This window comes from Gymnoscopelus braueri (genome assembly GCF_963280865.1).
Source record: "Gymnoscopelus braueri genome assembly, chromosome: 11".
NCBI classification, from domain to species: domain Eukaryota; kingdom Metazoa; phylum Chordata; class Actinopteri; order Myctophiformes; family Myctophidae; genus Gymnoscopelus; species Gymnoscopelus braueri.
In genome coordinates, this window is record NC_137613.1 from 19,143,381 (window position 1) to 19,162,510 (window position 19,130).

The 19,130-nt window shown below is 40.1% G+C and overlaps 2 protein-coding genes across 2 annotated transcripts in view; one reads left to right on the top strand and one right to left on the bottom strand.

Annotated features, from left to right (window-relative positions):
* Positions 1-17,311, top strand: part of carmil1 (capping protein regulator and myosin 1 linker 1) — a 361,807-nt gene extending 344,496 nt beyond the window's left edge. Inside the window, exon 39 of the transcript XR_013933961.1 lies at positions 17,293-17,311. The gene's annotated coding sequence lies outside the window, so the exon portion shown is untranslated. The remainder of the gene's footprint in view (positions 1-17,292) is intronic.
* Positions 6,152-16,616, bottom strand: LOC308094544 (class I histocompatibility antigen, F10 alpha chain-like). The gene is made up of 8 exons (XM_080441267.1): positions 16,478-16,616; positions 13,976-14,242; positions 11,877-12,155; positions 10,914-11,216; positions 9,865-9,978; positions 9,748-9,765; positions 9,503-9,563; positions 6,152-8,927 (listed from the first exon to the last, which is right to left on the bottom strand). Exons 1-7 carry the CDS (start codon positions 16,530-16,532, stop codon positions 9,529-9,531), a joined length of 1,071 nt encoding a protein of 356 aa, XP_080297393.1. The 5' UTR covers positions 16,533-16,616; the 3' UTR covers positions 6,152-8,927; positions 9,503-9,528.
* Positions 17,312-19,130: the final 1,819 nt, after the last annotated feature.

Below are 19,130 nucleotides of genomic sequence, written 5' to 3' on the forward strand. Positions count from 1 at the left end.
CTACAAGCTCACAACGCCTCGCAGCGCGAGGCGTTGTGAGCTTGTAGATCGTGAGCTTGTAGATCAAAAATAATATAGATTCAAATATGATTATTTTGGGGGGTCGCGGCCTGGAAAGTTTGGGAACCCTTGATGTAGCCTATTACGATGGAGGGCCATGGGGGACTGAAACCTGGCCCACTGTGAGTGGGCCTCTGTTATTATTGATGATAACCTTCGCCTTCATCATCATCACAATGTAAGAGTAAAGCACGACCTCCATGCACAGAGTTTCTGTGGGGAATGCACGTAACACCCCCAACACTGGGCCATCCAGGCCTCATGTGGCAGACGTGTGCCCCTGACATGAACATATAGTAGGCCTATATGTATCTGACCAATATATGATGTTTTTGTTGTTGTTTTGATTGATTGATTGATTGATTGATTGATTACTTTATTAGGCAGAAATGCAAACAGCACGAGATACAGTCACACATTTGGGCTAAAAGGATAACACAACAACGTCCTGGGGACTTGTTTCCATTGTGGTCCATTGTTGTTGTTGTTTTTATTTGTTTGCATCTCCAGCACCAGCACACCTCAACCAGCTTCTCCTTTACTTTGATGACACTTCATATGAAAATCTGTCATGAATCTATTATACTCTATTTAATGACTAAAACACAGGAAATAACATAAGTTTACTCAAAAGAAAAGGCTCTATACTGAATATGAAAGTTTGTTATGACCTTAAAGGTTTAATGACATTCACTTTTACACCACATTCAAAGTCTTTGTCCTGGTCCTTCAAAAGTGTACAAAAAGTTTTAAGTGAAAATTCCCTTCCAGTGATCAATGGCAGGTGTTTTTCTCTCACATTTCTAAAGCCTTTTCAACTGCAATGAAAAAAGAAATCTTTGCCTGCGGGTGTCGCTGGTGAGGGATTTTGCCTGTCAATCATCGCCTCTGCTCCGCCCCCCCCAAAGGAAAGGATAGGGGAGGGGAGGGGCGAGGAGGAGAGTGGGCGGGATTATTCGACAGTGACCTCACTGTCGAAGGGCCAAGCTCAGATTACTTTTCAGCCTAATTATTCAGAAAACCCCAGACCACAGAAAATCCACTGAATGTTTTAAGTTCAGGTTTTTTGGGTGTAATTGAGGTCATAAAACCCCAAATAAAACATTGAAAATAAAAAAAGTGAAAATGAATGTCATGATACCTTTAAGGTGCCCTAAGTGTGTACAGCTGAGGATCAAATCATTTTCAGGTGTGGTGGGTGATCCAGGCACTCAGGGAGGGGCGTGACAGACCTGAAACAGTGAGAGAGACAACTCTCTTCTAAAGAAGGCCAGATGCATACAGAGGTATAAGAACGTCCCAGATCTCTGGGTTTCATGGTGAATGTTCACCTCCAGCCCTGCATGGTGCAATGTGTGAGGTAGAGTGTCTAAATGTTAAGTGTTGGTGTGTGGCCTCCACACTGGTCACCACTGGTGTCAATCTGCACTATCTGGGGTCGGTCTGTCTGCCAGGAAGTCCAGGACCCAGTTGCACAGGATGATGTTAAGTCCTATAAGGCTCTGAGCTTGGTTATGTGTTTACTGCTAGAGGGCACAATGGTGTTGAATGTAGGCCCATGTAGGCCAGTGGTTCTCAAACTTTCATAGTCAAGGACCCCTCAAAATGATATTTATTTGGCTGCGGACCCCCATCTCTTTAAAAATATATATATTCAAAGATTTACAAAGATTTTTCAGGATTAAAAAGAAAATAGCAGATCTGCTATTTTTGAATAGCCAAAGTATCAATGTAGAGATAATAATCGCACATCCACTGTTGCTTATTTCAGGTGCGTTGGATAGTAGATAATCTGAATCAAACAAGAAGTCCCGCACACTGTATCTTGCTGTGGCAACTCACTTTTTTTAATGACAAATGTTTCGGTCCGTCTGGACCTTCCTCAATAGTGTCTTACAATACTATTCACTATGTGCTCTTATATACAAACACTCCATCTGGTACACAGGTGTGAGACAATCTCACTCCCAATGGGAGTGTCACTCAATGATTGTCTCTAGTGTGTGAGCTTGTCGATTTGCCCAGACTCAACATATATACATCCATTATTTACAAATATTCACAATTGTTTGTAACATAAGATTTGCATTGTTTTCTGTTACATAGATAAGATTTAAACCATTGTATAGCCTCATAAGGAAAGTTAAAGTGAGTTAATTCGGACAAAAGAACCTGATGGCAGACTGTGTCGAAAGCCTTTCTCAAGTCAAGAAACACGACAGTAACACCAAAGGGATTCCTATCCAATAGACCCTTTATCCTCTCAGTGAGCACTAAGCACACAATCTGCTGCTTCTGTGGAATGGCGGGCACGGAACCCAAACTGCATGGGATGCAGTGGGTTATATGACCTTTTGTTAAGATGTTTAATGATCAAATTTCTCTGCCACCTTTGAGATGACAGAGATGATACTGAGGGGCCTGTAATTTGCCCAGTTCACGTTTAGAGCCGGATTAAAAAATAGGTGTGATGGTGGCCGCCTTCCACACTGATGGAACTGTACTATACCTGATTGAAAAGTTGACCAGATGTGTGATAGGTTGCAATAATGATTCCTTATGTAGCTTTAAAATAGTTTGTGTCCAGCCCCGTACACATCTTTAGCTTTGGAACAATTTAGTATTCCAATGATTTATGTCACTTCAGCCTCTGAGATTTCTTCTAGATTAAAAACAGGTTGTTCACTATTAATAATGGGGCTGGAAAGAAACTTGGAGGGTTTAAAAAGTTGTGTAATCTCAGAAACCGAGTTCAGGTAGAAAATCATTGAACTTCCATGCTGGCGTATATGAATCCTTCACTAGTTTACCATCACAACTCAACACTCAACTCAACACTTACTGTATATTAAACTAAGAGCCATATATTCATTGGGCTTTAGCTTTATGAAGCCCATCACAGGAGTGATATAGCCCAGTGGTTCTCAAAGTGGGGTCCGGGGACCCCCAGGGGTACTTGACGGGGTTCCAGGGGGTCCCCAGCTAAAGTAGTAACCATTATCTATATTTTATACATTGGCTATTCAAAAATAGCAGATGTACAAGCTCACAGCGCGTCACTTCGTGCCGCGCTGACGGCTTGTACATCTGCTATTTTTGAAACATTTTAGAAAAATCTCAATAAACGTTTGCAACATTTTTAATTCACACAAATCTTTTCTTCTCGGGGGGGTCCCTGGCACGGAACCTTTTCAGACGGGGGGTCCGCGGCCAAATACATATACATTTAGGGGTCCTCGACATGAAAAAGTTTGAGAACCACTGATATAGCCTATACTGAGTACTGACCCCTTCATGGGTCACTCTACAACGCGATTGGGCCCGTGTTTGGCCGGCCAATTACAAAGCAGAATTTTGTGACATAAATTCTGATTAAACCTACACTTTGGTCTCCGTAAGTATAAAATGCGTCAGCGTTTCTTTCCTCCATTCTTTGTAGATCTTATTATATAATTATAGATTCTACAAACAATGGGACATTAATACAAAGCACAAAGCTGGCCATGCACAGAATGTCAGCAGGGAGAGCCAGGGTTGTAACTCCCCCATAATGAGGCTCCTCACCTGGGCTGTACAACACCCAGAGCAGAGACATGCACTAATCTGTGGTGGAAGAAGTCATCTTTTTTACTTAAAACCCATTAAGACCGGGAACGCATCTTGTGTGTCATTTTTAGATTTCTTTGGGCTATTCAAAAATAGCAGATATACAAGCTCATAGCGCGGCACCGAGTGCCGCGCTATGAGCTTGTAGATCTGCTATTTTTGAAAAAATCGTGGAAATTGTTTGCAAATCTTTGAATGTACATATTTATTAAAGTGAACATTTTTAACTCAAATCTTTGCTTCTGGGGGATTCTACAAATGTCTTAAATCCTAACAGTTTTTTTGGGAAAAAAACGCTATAATATCAGTGGTTTTCAAACTTTTTTCATGTCAAAGCCCTCCTAATATGGTGTATTTGTCCGCAGCCCCCCCCCCCCCATCTCAAAATATGTTGTTCCAGGGACCCCCAGAAGCAATTAATATTTTTGTTAAAAATGTATTTATTTATATTCAAAGATTTGCACACATTTTCACGATTCTTTAAAAAAAATTGCCCATCTAAAAGCTCATGCTTTTAGATGATACATGCTATGAGCTTGTAGATCTGATATTTTTGAATAGCCAAAGAAATGACACAGACGCGTTCCCGGTCTTAAAGGGTTAACCCGTGAAGACCGGGAACGCATCTGTGTCATCTTCAGATTTCTTTGGCTATTCAAAAATAGCAGATGTACAAGCTCAGTGCCGCGCTATGACTTATGTTTATTAAGGTAAGAAAATCAAGTCTAAAGTTCGTCAAAAACCCATCCGCTTTCATTGAGATCAATTCTCTCTGACACCAGCAGGGGTAAAACAGCGACACTACAGGCCATTCATATGAACTGTCACTTGAACTCTCTTCCTTATTCGAGTCCATTTCAAACAGGAAGCTGGGCCCTTGGTCTACATCCACCACCCAGTTGCACAGGATGATGTTGAGTCCTATAGGGCAGTGGTTCTCATGTCAAGGAACCCCAAAATTATATGTACTTGGCCGCGGACCCCCATCTCATATTGTGTTCCCGGGACCCCCAGAAGAAGCAAAGATTTGAGTTACAAATGTTCGCTTTAAAAAATATATATATTCAAAGATTTGCACACATTTTCACGATTTTTCTACAAGCTCATAGCGCGGCACCCGATCTGCTATTTTTGAATAGCCAAAGTATAAAATATGGATAAAGGGGTTAAAATGATTGTGACGTTTTATTAACTAATTGTGCTGGGGACCACCTGGTACCCCCCAAGGATCCCTGGGGGTCCCCGGACCCCACTTTGAGAACCAATGCTATAGGGCTCTGGGCTTTGTGATGAGCTTGGATTAATGTAGCCAAAGAACATGAATATGGAGCATCATGTGTTCTTTGGTTGTGTATATAAATGGTTCTCAAAGTGGGGTCTGGGGACCCCAAGGGGTCCTTGAGGGGGTCCCCAGTAAAGTTGGTTAATATAGCACCACAATCAGTTTAGTCAATTTGGCTATTCGAAAATAGCCAATCTACAAGCGCACAATGCATAGCATCGTTGTGAGCATTATGAGCTTGTAGATCTGCTATTTTGAAACATTCTGAAACATGTCTCCCGTCCAGGGTAAACTAAACTGTTTCGCCCTTCTTTGTCCTTTGTTTAGGGTTGAGACGGTGGTCTCAAAAACAAAGGAAAACTGGCAGAAAAATACTTTTAAAGACCGGGAACGCATCTGTGTAACCAATTAAACCATTATTTTACACTTTGGCTATTCAAAAAAAGCAGTCAGTGCCGCGCTATGAGCTTGTAGATCTGCTACTTTTTTATTATTATCGTGAACATTTCTGCAAATCTTTGAATATATATTTCTTAAAGCCAACATTTGTAACTCAAATCTTTGCTTCTGGGGGTCCCTGGAACTAAATATTTGACAAATGTTTGCTTTCAAAAATATATATTCAAAGATTTGTGCAAATTTAAGATGTTTTCAAAAATAGCAGATATACAAGCTATATCTGCTATTTTTGAATATCCAAAGAAATCTAAAATGACAGCATCCCGGATTGAACGGGTTAAGGAAGACTCCTTAGACAGAGACTAAGACAAATGTATTTATTTTAACATGCTCATAAAGTGCTCTGTGCTCAAAGTGAAAGGTGCAGAAACAGCAGAAAACCTTTGGGTCATACATCACTGACGAAGGTCCTATGACCCAAACGTTTGCTGCTGTTTTTGCACCTTTCACTTTGAGCACAGAGCACTTGATGAGCATGTTGAAATAAAATACATATATTATCTATCTCTGTCTAAGGAGTCTTCCTTAAAGGTTTTTGTATTAGCGAGTCTTTTTCTGACAGTTTTCCTTTGTGAAACTCTCTCAACAGATTCATGTTAACAGACAGTATAGACGACTGTTTGGAAACAACCAGTCAAATTTTTTTAAAGGTTTATGGTCATACTAATTACTCTATATATCACATATTTGACACAATGACAGATAAAAACTTTGATTTATGACTTTAAAAGAAAGAAGCAGACATCTGGCTTATTTGGGACTTTATTAAAAATTAAATAAGCATCAGACCTTTAAATGAACGTAACAAACATTCATCATTTAGTAGACATAGTGCAATTTAGATTCTTAATTATTCTTGATACGTAAAAAACTACTTAAAGCTGCACTATGTAACTTTCCTCTTCTACCCTAGATTTGAACCCGGTTTCCTGCGTAAGTGCTGACATTTTTACCATTGAGCTAATAGAGCCTGCCTGCTTGCTCAGGGGATAAATTGAATCTTGACCATCAGGTCAAAACTCGTGTCAGATCCTGTGTCTAGGTGAGACATGACCTTTGACACGATCTAAATGTCTCAATAGAAGAGCAGGGAGACAAAATACAACTTTTTATATAAGTTATATTGTATTAACATACTCTACCATACAGACTGGACTAAATTACATTTTATTCATTAAAAAAGAGTTACATAGTGCTGCTTTAACAGAGATCTGAACACTATCCTTCACAACCAATCTCTTTTATATTAGAAAACTCAGCAACATGTACAGATTATATTTGTACTTTTTACAATGCAACCAACTCAACAGCCTTAAACACACTTTTGATAGCAGGAAAATAGTTTTACATTATTTACATCACAGGAAAATCTAATAAGGATTGTATGTGTGTGTGTGTGTGTGCAGGTTTGTACAGTATGTACAGTATGTACAGTATTCATACATGTCTTCATGTTGATGTCATATGTGTTACTGTGTGTATACAAATGTGTACTGTATGTGCTTGAGTGCGGTATTCATGTGTGGTATTGTTGTGTGTGTGTGTGTGTGTGTGTGTGTGTGTGTGTGTGTGTGTGTGTGTGTGTGTGTGTGTGTGTGTATATAGCAGCAAACACCCCCGATATTGTTGTTGTTGATGAGAATAGTAGAGAGGTTCTCATTTTAGAGGTTGGCTGTACGTTTGACCATAGCCTAGAAGAAGCCTTTATAACTAAGGTGGTGAAATATCAACTGCTAGAGCAGACCATGTCGCAACTGGGCTACAACTGTAAACTTTTAGTTTTCATATTTGGCAGCCTGGGCCATGTTCATAAGCTCGTTGTTAGAGGCCTTCAGATGGCTGGTCTCTCAAAGAGAAGAGCCAAACAGCTAGCAAAATATTGCTCAGTGTCAGCTATCATTGGCAGTCGCGCTGTTTGGAGACGGCGCTGCTATCTGTACCCTTAAGCTGTATACTGCCTGTTTGGCCCTACGTGTGTGTATAACTGTAACTGTGATTGCCTTTGTCGGCACGTATGCCATAGTAACCCACAGTGTGAAATTGCACTACCAGTATTTGTGTCCTTTAAAACTTGTATTTATGTGGACATAAATAAATAATTTAAACAAAGATGTGTGTGTGTGTGTGTGTGTGTGTGTGTGTGTGTGTGTGTGTGTGTGTGTGTGTGTGTGTGTGTGTGTGTGTGTGTGTGTGTGTGTGTGTGTGTGTGTGTGTGTGTGTGTGTGTGTGTGTGTGTGTGTGTGTGTGTGTGTGTGTGTGTGCGTGCGTGCGCGCGTGTTTAATTGGGTAACACATAACAATATCACAAGAAGATCCAAACGGTAATGGTAGACATTAAACGAGTTGTAAATTGTCTTTTATAAATGTCCACGTCTACAGTGTTATTACTGTAAATATTCAGTAGCAATAAGTGCTGGTGATGATGTGTTTGTTTTGTTCAACTTACTACTTATGACAACAGATGGAATAGTTTCATTCAAGTCATCAAACATTAATATATGATTCATATGCTGGTGATAAAATGTTGTGTTGTATCCAGCTAATAGAATCTCCAGAATGATTACTGGCATAATGTGATGATGACATCATAAAGAGAAAGAAACAATCAGAACATCTATCCTTTGCTTTAAAAATATAAAGAGCATTTTGTAAAGGTATAAGGTGGACATTTATAAATATTCATACAGTAAGACATTATTACACATGTCATAATCAAGATTTAGAGGTTAACTATCAGTATGTAATCCATCACTGATTATTACCTACCAAATGTTTTTATTACTAACATAGTCCAACTCAATAAACCAGATGATTTTGCCATCTGGGACATGATAATACCATCTGATGTCTGAACTTTGTTCAGATGGGTTTAGATCAAGGGTTCCCAAACCTTTCAGGTCGAGACCTCCCAAAATACTCATATCTGAACTGGGGACCCCCCACCCTGACAAGCACTTGGAATGGTAGGCATTACATTTAGTTAGACTCGGTTCCACAGATAAACAATGTGAAAATAGCTGAACTACAAGCTCACAACACCTCGCACTGCGAGGCGTTGTGAGCTTGTAGATCGGTTATTTTCACAATGTTTGCCTCTTTCTTACGTAGTATTTGACAATTTGGCCAACTTGGTATTAAAAAGGTCTTAAAAGTCATTAAATTGTAACTTAAGAAATGTGCAGATACCCTGTATACACTTATACTGTATGTTGGAGCCCCAGTTTGGGAACCAGTGGGTTAGATGACATTAAATATCAGTTTATTCTAATTCACCTCTACGGTGAATAACATCACTGATGTCTAAGAAATTATAATTCTCTTCTAAACTGTGTTTTTCTCAAACATTATGACCCATATTTTGAAAGTCTGAATAATCTGATTAGGTTTTTATAACTGTAATGGATCACTGACCCTTGTTTGTACTGATTTATGAACGGTTTATAACACACTTCTCACAGCATCTGAAGAGAGAGAAAGGGTGAGAATGTCTCCACTTGCTCCAGGTCATCTGTCTGCAAACCTAAAATGACACAAATTAAAACATAAGAGAGAACACAAAAATACCAACTCATCATTCAAAAAGTAATTTTCCAAAATGCTATACATCAGTTTGGGAAGGTAAATAATAACATAATCTCATCAACTCTATTAAATCATAAGTATATATTATATTCTGGAAAATAATTACCATTATTTCATTACAGTTTGCTTTGTCTCCTGACTATCTCTTGCATCTCCCTCTGGTCAAAGCTATATTACTTTTAACTATTGAGGTGACCTTTCAATCAGTGGTCAGATTAAACTGTTTCATTCAATAAAATCACAACACTTTGGAGAGGGTGATCATTATGCCTAAACAATGTTATGCGTAAAATAAATGTGAGTTTTGCCAGAGGTGTTAATAGTTGTAACTCATAGCAATAACTTACACAATTTCTAAGAACTCGTCCTGGGGTCCCGTAGTACAGCGTGGCTTTCATTGTAAACGTGTAACTAGGGCCAGATTTGGACATTAACTAACTAGAACAGAAACATAGAAACAGCCTGGGCCCCCAGAACCAGAGAGAATCACTATCTAATAACAACATGACTTACTATGTGCAACAAGGTGTCTCTGGCCTTTATGCATCTGGATTCAGTTCCATGACCTCAGAAGCTGTAATGTAAGAAATACATAGTTATGATACGTCATCAACTACCACTGACTACTTCCTGTTATACACAGAAAACGTCTGAATACAACGCCTTACTCCTTTGTGTAATTGTTTGCGTCAATGATGTTGAATGTACTGTGGATCAGTGGATTATCAGACCAGATGTAAAAATAAAGTACTACTTACGAGATGGAGTGGGTGGAGCTGGAAGAAATGGGTAAAGAGATGACACTGCAGTTAGCACCATAATAATGCAATGATATATAGCTTGAGATTAATATGTACATCATTCTACTGTCTCACCTTTCTTCTTCCTGGACATGGCGACTCTGGTGACAACGGCAGCAACAACAGCAAGAACAGAAAGAACCACCACAGCGATGATGATGATGATGGTCATGTTGTCTTCTGGTTCAACTGTATAAAATACAAAAAAACAGAGACAAAATAGAGGAATTATATTCACCCTTTAAGACCGGGAACGCATCTGTGTCATTTTAAGATTTCTTTGGCTATTAAAAAAATTGCAGATATACAAGTTTTTGTTTTTAAAAGTTAAGTTTAAAAAAAGTTGTTTTTTAAAGCAACCATTTTTAACTAAAATATTTGCTTCTGGGGGTCCCTGGAACAAAATATTTTGAGATGAGGGTCCGCGGCCAAATACATATAATTTTGGGCGTCCTTGACATGAAAATGTTTTGAGCAACACTGATATTATAGCAACGTACGTTTTTCAAAAAACTGTTGGAGATTTAGAAGATTTTTTTATAGAATCCCTAGAAGCAAAGTTTTGAGTTACAAATGTTCGCTTTAAAAAAATATATCTATAAAAAGATTTGCAAAAATGTTCAGGATTTTTCAAAAATCGCAGATCTACAAGCTCATAGCGCGGCACTCGGTGCCGCGCTATGAGCTTGTATATCTGCTATTTTTGAATAGCCCAACAAAATCTAAAATGACAGATACGTTGCCAGTATTAATGGGTTAAAACACAACATCCATCCATCCATACAATGTATGGATGTATGATACATCCATCCATACATCCATCCATATCTGACAGTATATCTGTGTGTCTGTCTGTCAGTCTATATGTCTGTCTATTTACCTATCTATGGATAGAGTTATTACTTATTATGGACCAAATCAATGTGTTCAGTACAGGGGACTCGCTCTAATCTAGTCTATATTACATCTGTGATTGGGTTTTACATTATGGTCATGTGATCCAGCTGTAGAAATGTAGTTTAAACTGATCTGAGTCTTAGATGAATTGTTAACCAGTTAATTGTTTTGATCTAATTTCTTTGGTAGTACATCTATACCTCATTTGGTCCTAATCTCAGTCTTACCCCAGTTGGTCTTGATCAGATCTCGGTCCAGTCTGGTCTTGATGTCCTCTGTGACCCCATAGAGCTGAAACACACACTCGTACTGCTTCCAGTCTTCATGTTTGACTGAGGTCAGGTTCAGGTCAACGCTCATCTGGAAGGTTCCATCAGGGTTGGGGAGGAGCTCTCCATGGTCCACGTTCTCCTGGAGCTCCTCTCCATCTTTAGCCCAGAACATTATGGCTCTGTCTGGGTGGAAACCTGTAGCGTGACACCTCACTGGAGAGGATGGAGTCTTCTGGAGGAAAGATACAGAGGGAAGCTCTGAGAGAGAGAGAGAGAGAGAGAGAGAGAGAGAGAGAGAGAGAGAGAGAGAGAGAGAGAGAGAGAGAGAGAGAGAGAGAGAGAGAGAGAGAGAGAGAGAGAGAGAGAATAGAGGGGAGAGAGAATTATTTTGTTAGTGTTATTTGTTTGAATTTCAATGTGGATTGGTTGACTGCTTTAATTTAGGAATTGTTGTACTTCATGTGCTTCCATCACTATCAGTGGTGGAAGAAGTACTCATATTTTTTTAGCAATACCACAATGCAGAAATAATCTGTAACAAGTAAAGTTCATATAACCAGTGAGTGTAACAGTATTCATTATGCAGAATGTCCCATTTCACAAAATGTGTCCATTTCTTTAACTGCTTACAACGCGTCACATCGCCACCGCATTGTGAGTTTGTAGATCTGCTATTCTCGAATAGCCAAAGTATAAAATAGGGCTCAAGTGTGTTTTGTAAAAAGTACTCTGAGATGTACTGGAGTGTAAAGTATAACGTATCAATAAATAGAGAGAGAGAGAGAGAGAGAGAGAGAGAGAGAGAGGAACAAACAGATTATGGAGGGGTGGAGGTCAGAGAGATAAAGAGAGACCCAGACGTGTGACACCTTTGTCTCTTCATGTTAAGTACAACTGCATCACATCATGTTGTTGTACCTGTTCTCTGCAGAATGTTCTTCCCGTAGTTCAGATACTTCTTCAGCCATTCAATGCATGTAGTGGTCAGGTAGTGCTTCCAGTATGCCATGTCAGCGTTGTTTCGTTCCCATCTCTGTTTAGTGATGAAACCCTGTGGTGTTGGAGCGACATATGTCTCTCTCTTCAGGTCCAATGAGATGAAGTCCTCTCCATCATAACCATTCTGTTGAAAACCATCAGTGTCTCCAGTCTCATCATCCCACTCACAACCATACATCCACTGGATGATGTGGACACCTGAAAGACAGACAGACAGACAGACAGACAGACAGACAGACAGACAGACAGACAGACAGACAGACAGACAGACAGACAGACAGACAGACAGACAGACAGACAGACAGACAGACAGACAGACAGACAGACAGACAGACAGACAGACAGACAGACAGACAGACAGACAGTATAGTAAACAACAGACACATCCTACAGTTTGGTGTCAGTGGTTGATATTCAGTTTTTACCACAGAGGACAGACCATCTCACACACACACACACACACACATACACACATACACACAGTGTCAATATGTTTCTGTCTGTCTTACTCTCTCTGTACTTTTTCTGTCTCGGTTTATACTTCGGCGTATGACGGTGTCGTGCACCGAAAATAACTTGTAGAGCTTGTAGATCTGCGTGCGTGTTTGTCTGACACCTACATATATGCGTGTGTAGGACTGGCACGATCATGAAAGTTTACTTGACGATTAAATGTCATCTAAATAATTACGATTAACATTTTAACTGTGTTTTTGGCATTGATCATTGGAATATATGAATAAAAATACAATTTCTCTTTGCCTTTTAGGCTTATTTGTAAACAAAAAATGCACAGTCAGGGCAGATATGACAAATAACTTAAATATATATTTTCAGAATATTGAAAAAATAGTGGAAATTGCCGATCTACAAGCTCGTAGATCGTCTATTTCCGCTATTTTTAGAAAATGTCTGAAAACAATTTCAACATGGAAATGATTCTGACGATTATGCAAAATAATTGTGATTATCTCAAATAATTGTGATTAGGCGATTATGTAATAACTGTGACAGACCTATGTGTGTGTACGTTGTAACGTTACACACTTCCTGTGTGTGTTGTAGTGTAGTTACACACACAGATGTGTGTGTTGTAGTGTAGTTACACACACAGCTGTGTGTGTTGTAGTGTAGTTACACACACAGATGTGTGTGTTGTAGTGTAGTTACACAGACAGATATGTGTGTTGTAGTGTAGTTACACACAGATGTGTGTGTGTTATAGTGTAGTTACACACACAGCTGTGTGTGTTGTAGTGTAGTTACACACACAGATGTGTGTTGTAGTGTAGTTACACACACAGATGTGTGTGTTGTAGTGTAGTGTAGTGTGTAGTGCAGTGACAGTTCTGTTGTTTTACATTCACTCTGTTCAAGGAACTGATGAAAATCATGTTGGTTACAAGTTACAACCAGTTCAATTCAATTCAATTCAATTCAATTCAATTCAATTCAATTCAATTCAATTCAATTCAATTCAATATATTGTGTTCATTGACTTCATTGTGTTATCTCCTCATGTGGAGTCTAAAGCCCGTTTTATACTTTGTCGTACGACGGTGTCGCGCACCAATCTAGCCGATCTACAAGCTCACAACACGTCGCACTGCGACGTGTTGTGAGCTTGTAGATCTGCTATTTTCGGTGCGGGACACGGTCGTACGACAAAGTTTAAAATAAGCATAATACTCTGGTTACAGGCTGCTATGTCACTGTATAAGGGAGTGTTTGCATGCATGCGTGCGTGTGTTGGTGTGTATGTGTGAAGAAAGTAAATGAGTGTGTGTGTGTGTGTGTGTGTGTGTGTGTGTGTGTGTGTGTGTGTGTGTGTGTGTGTGTGTGTGTGTGTGTGTGTGTGTGTGTGTGTGTGTGTGTGTGTGTGTGTGTGTGTGTGTGTGTGTGTGTGTGTGTGTGTGTGTGTGTGTGTGTGGCATGAAGGAAGTTACATCTTACTGATTATTTTTTCTAACAATGTGAATAAAATCATTTTATCAGTATGAAGTGAAACATAAACATACCTCCAGTTTGGTTGAAGCGCTGCTTTGCAATGTCTATGTTGGCCTTGTAGACCTGCTGGGTACCCATGGCAATCTGAGTTTCCCCCTCCCAGTACTGTGGGTCTTCTGCTGTGATCTGGTTCATCCAGTCCTGTTTAGGAACGTATCTCTGTGTGTTGCTGTCATAGTGAGTGATCTGAACATCATCAACCATCCCAACCATCACAAACTCTGGGAAGTTTGGGACATCAGAGGATGCAGTGTAGAAGTTTTTCAGGGTGTGACTCACTGTGAGACAAAATGGAAATAAAATAATTTAACATTATAATTACACATCGTATTTTTGACACAACAATTAAATTATATGATTCAATTTGTTTCCAACGAGAGAGAACTTCATGCAGGTCATTTCTGTTTTTCTTTCTGTCTGTCTGTCTGTCTGTACCGTGTGTCTGTCTCTCACTGTTTCAACATGTCTGTCTTTGTCCACCTGTCTGTCTGTTTGTCTTTCTGACTCTTTGTTTTTTTGATTGATTGATGTAGTTTATTTAGAAAGACATGAGAATAGTACATGACAGTACATAACAGTACATGGAAGTACAAATTCACAATACAAGGTCTACTAAACTGGAAACCCTCATTAAGCATTACGCTTGTTTAAGATGAGAACCCCATGCACACAAATCATGATGAAATATAAGAGGCAGGCATATATACACACTACTATACAGAATGTCATACAATCAGCTTTCAGGTTACTGGTATGACGAGAGAAAAAATATATATATATACAAAAGAGGAAAATGAAGGAGGGGGGGGGGGTAGGGAGGGGTAGGTTAAGACTTAGACAGGGGCCATTTTCGAATTGCAGCCTCCTGAAGGTGTATCTTTAGGGCAGTTTTGAAAGTGAGTAGGGTTTTACACTCCTTTACTCCTTTTGGTAGGGCATTCCACATTTTTGATGAATAGCATGAGAACGAGTTCATACCCTTAGTTGAGCCAAATCTGGGTTGAACATGATCAGTGGAGCTGCCTCTGGTGTTATGATCATGGACTTCATTAACATTTTTGAAGTATTTTGACAAATACAGGGGGATCCCAATGTTGTGGTGTATCTTGAAGACCAGGCCCATAGCAAGTTGCTGTACTCTGTCCTCAACCCTAAGCCATCCAATCCTAGCAAAATGAGCAGGGGTTAGATGGGTTCTGTGATTGAGGCCAAGAAGTAGCCTTACAAGTTTGTTTTGGGATGTTTGGAGCCTTGTTTTTAAGGCCTTGGAGGTGTTGTGATACCATGAAGTGCATGCATAATCATAATGACCTTGAATGAGGGCCCCTGCAAGAATCTTCAGAGTATTCTTACTGACTAGGTGATCAATCCTCCACAAATAGCGTGTTGTTCGGTTGACATTTTTGATCACTTTTTCGGCGTTTTTGTTACCAGAGAGGTTTGCCTCCAAGATGGAGCCCAGGTAGGTAATTTCATCCTTTCTTTTGATGACATTATCACCCACTTTGATCGTGAAACTCTCTGCCTTGCTAAGGTTAGGACTGGACCCAAAGAGGATGGATTCAGTTTTACCCAGGTGTAATGAAAGTTTGTTGTCAGAGAGCCAGATGCAGATCTTGTTGAGTTCGGAGCTGAGAGTTTTCTCAACCTGCAGCCTGTCCCTGTCCGAGACTAGCAGGGCCGAGTCATCTGCGAACAGGAACAGCTTGCAGTCGCAGGCCGATGACATGTCATTCACATATATCAGGAACAGTAAAGGTCCTGGTAAGGTTGTTAAAGTAGCCTCGCGTGGCCAGACAATATCACTTTACACACCGGCAGATTCGTCTGGTTTCCAGGCTATTGTTAAAGTTTAATTATTTATAACAGCCTGCTATAAATACAGTCAGCAAAGGAACCTGATTTCAGGTGAAAATAACTACAGTACAGAGCGCCCTCCAGTGGCTATACTGTCATACTGCTGAATGGAGACTTTTACTGAATGGTGACAAAACTGTGATAAATAATTATGTTAATTAATAAAGTATATTAATAGTCTGCGTTTTCATAACATGGTGGACTAGAAAGGTTTAAACGATATCGTTGCTGTCGGGCAGAAACCAACATATCTCCATATTTCAACGTTTTATGTTTTTTCGTAAATTAATGCCCTACTTCATCATACAAGAGAGTCGCACAAAAGTAGTGAAAATATAGCAGATCTACAAGCTCCCCATGCATAGCGAAGTGATGCGTTGTGAGCTTTAATACAGATCGGCTATTTTCACTATTTTTAAACTATTTTTTTTATTCATATAATAAAAAAGGAATGGTTTTGGACATAGGCCTACAAGGTTAAAGTTTTCCACCAGAAACACATTTAATGACAAACGAGCATTAAGTTTTATAAAGCCAGGTAGGCCTAATGCCTCAGTGCTGTTATCCTACTCAGTAACTGAAGTAAAGAACAGTGAATGCAATCATGTATAAACTACTACAACAGTTTAAATGAAATCATTGAAGCATGGCTTTACCTGGAGATGCGACCTGGCAAAACAGTAGTCCTAATAGCAAAATAAACTCCTTCATCCTGACGTGTAGTCACTAAATGTAAATAAAAGTAGAGCTCAGTGTCTGCTGTCTCCACACTGTAGACCTAGTTGTCATAATGAGTTGTTCAGCTCTTTATATCATTCATGACGAGGAGGAGGAGGTACCAACTCACACTTTTAGCCAATAGAAATCAACAAGTGCTGTTGCGTCATGTGTTTCTAGGAGGATTTCACCAACACAGGTTTTAACTTGAAAGTAAAACTAGAGAATGATGGTTTAGACGTTTGTTTAACAGCATTGCCTAGGCCATAATGTTGTTATTGTTTGGTATAAACTATTGCCTAAAACAACTGCAGCTACATCACCACTCCACCCTTATCTAAATGTAGGCTTAACAGCATGGAGGCCATCGAGGTGATGGTGATATATATGGTGTGTACAGCCCAGTGGTTCCCAAACTAGGGCTCGGAACTCCCAGGGAGGTCCCCAAATTATTTTGGGGGGTTCCCAGATGATTTGCTTAATGTGCAACATTGTTTTCACACTCAACAGTAAACAAACCAACATACAGCACATTTCTAAAGTGGCAATTTAATGACTTTTAAGACCTTTTTAATACCAAATTGTCAAATACTACGTAAGAAAGAGGCAAACATTGTGAAAATAGCCGATCTACAAGCTCACAACGCCTCACAGTGCAAGGCGTTGTGAGCTTGTTGTTTGGCTATTTTCACAATATCTTTCTGTGGAACCGAGTCAAACTAAATGTAATGCCTACAAGTGCTTGTCAGGGTAGGGGGTCCCCAGTTCAAATATGATTACTTTGGGGGGTCGCGGCCTGAACATAACAGTTGATGAACCCTTGATGTAGCCTATTACGATGGGGGTCCATGCGGGACTGAAACCTGACCCACTGTGAGTGGGCCCCTGTTATTATTGATGATAACCTTCGCTTTCATCATCACTATGTAAGAATAAAGCACGACCTCCATGCACAGAATTTCTGCGGGGAATGCACGTAACACCCCCAACACTGGGCCATCCAGGCCTCATATGGCAGACGTGTGCCCCTGACATGAACATACAGCAGGCCTATATGTATCTGCCCAAGATATGACATTTTTGTTGTTGTTTTGATTGATTGATTACTTTATTAGACAGAAATGCAAACAGCACGAGGTACAGACACATTTGGGCTAAAAGGATAACAAAAAAGTCCTGGAGACTTGTTTCCAATGTGGTCCATTGTTGTTGTTGTTTTTATGTGTTTGCATCTCCAGCACCAGCACACTTCAACCAGCTTCTCCTTTACTTTGATGACACTTAATATGAAAATCTGTTATGAATCTATTATGCTCTATTTGATAACTAGGGAAACACAGGAAATAACATACATTTACTCAAAAGAAAAGGCTCCAGTACTGAATATGAAAGTTTTTTATGACCTTAATGTGCACTGAGTGTAACAAGATTTATTTAGGAGGTTGATTGATGTACAGCTGAGGATCAAATCATTTTCAGGTGTGGTGGTGATCCAGGCACTCAAGGGAGGGGCATGACAGACCTGAAACAGTGAGAGAGACAGCTCTCTTCTAAAGAAAGGAGGTATAAGAACGACCCAGATCTCTGGGTTTCATGGTGAATGTTCACCTCCAGCCCTGCATGGTGCAATGTGTGAGTAATGTGTCTAAATGTTAAGTGTTGGTGTGTGGCCTCCACACTGGTCACCGCTGGTGTCAATCTGCACTGGGGTCTGTCTGTCTGCAACCGGGTCAGGGGGTACCCAAGGAAGTCCAGGACCCAGTTGCACAGGGTGATGTTAAAGGAGGAGTTCACCCAAAAAATTACTTATTTTCTATCAATTACACACCCCATGAAGCCTTGATTTCATGGATTTATTTTTGTTTTTGTGGCATTCCTAAGACAATAATTTGATGACTGTGTGTATTTCCGGTAGGAGACACAAATAATCTACTTTGTGTCTCCTACCGGATACATTAGCCGGTAGGAGACGGGAATCAAATTATTAGCTTAGGAATGCGACAAAAACAAAAAATAATCCATGGATTCAAGGCTTCATAGTAGTGATGTGCGGGTCGGGTTTTTTCATGACCCGCCCCGCCCCAACCCGCGACGGAACGCGACCCGCCTCAACCCGCCCCGCGAACCCATATATAAATCTATGGCTCAACCCGCCCCGCGACCCGCGGTGGGAATATATATATATATTATATAGCGCTCTTTTAAGTACCCAAAGTCCCTTTATATGTCTACAGTAGCACAACATTGTCATGGGCTGAATAAACAAGCATGTTGGTCAAAATAGTTTTTTTTTTTTTTTTTTTTCGTGGAGAGCGGCTGACCCGCTCACCCTCAGCCCGCATAATTTTCTCTGAAATCCTGACTCGACCTACCCGCGCCGCGGGTTGACCCGCGGGTCCCGCGGGTTACGGGTCGACCCGCTCATCACTACTTCATAGGGTGTGCAATTGATAGAAAATAAGTCATTTTTTGGGTGAACTCCTCCTTTAAGTCCTATAGGGCTCTGAGCTTGGTTATGTGCTAACTGGTAGAGGGCACAATGGTGTTGAATGTAGGCCAGTGGTACTTTTTCATGTCAAGGACCCCCATCTC

Bases quoted from the DNA above. Each gene is read 5' to 3' on its own strand.
- LOC308094544 (XM_080441267.1), bottom strand. From the start codon at position 16,532: ATGAAGGAGTTTATTTTGCTATTAGGACTACTGTTTTGCCAGGTCGCA. The intron at 12,156-13,975 runs GTATGTTTATGT...TCTGTCTTTCAG, and splicing joins GCGCTTCAACCAAACTGGAG to GTGTCCACATCATCCAGTGG. The intron at 11,217-11,876 runs GTACAACAACAT...TCTCTCTCTCAG, and splicing joins GAACATTCTGCAGAGAACAG to AGCTTCCCTCTGTATCTTTC.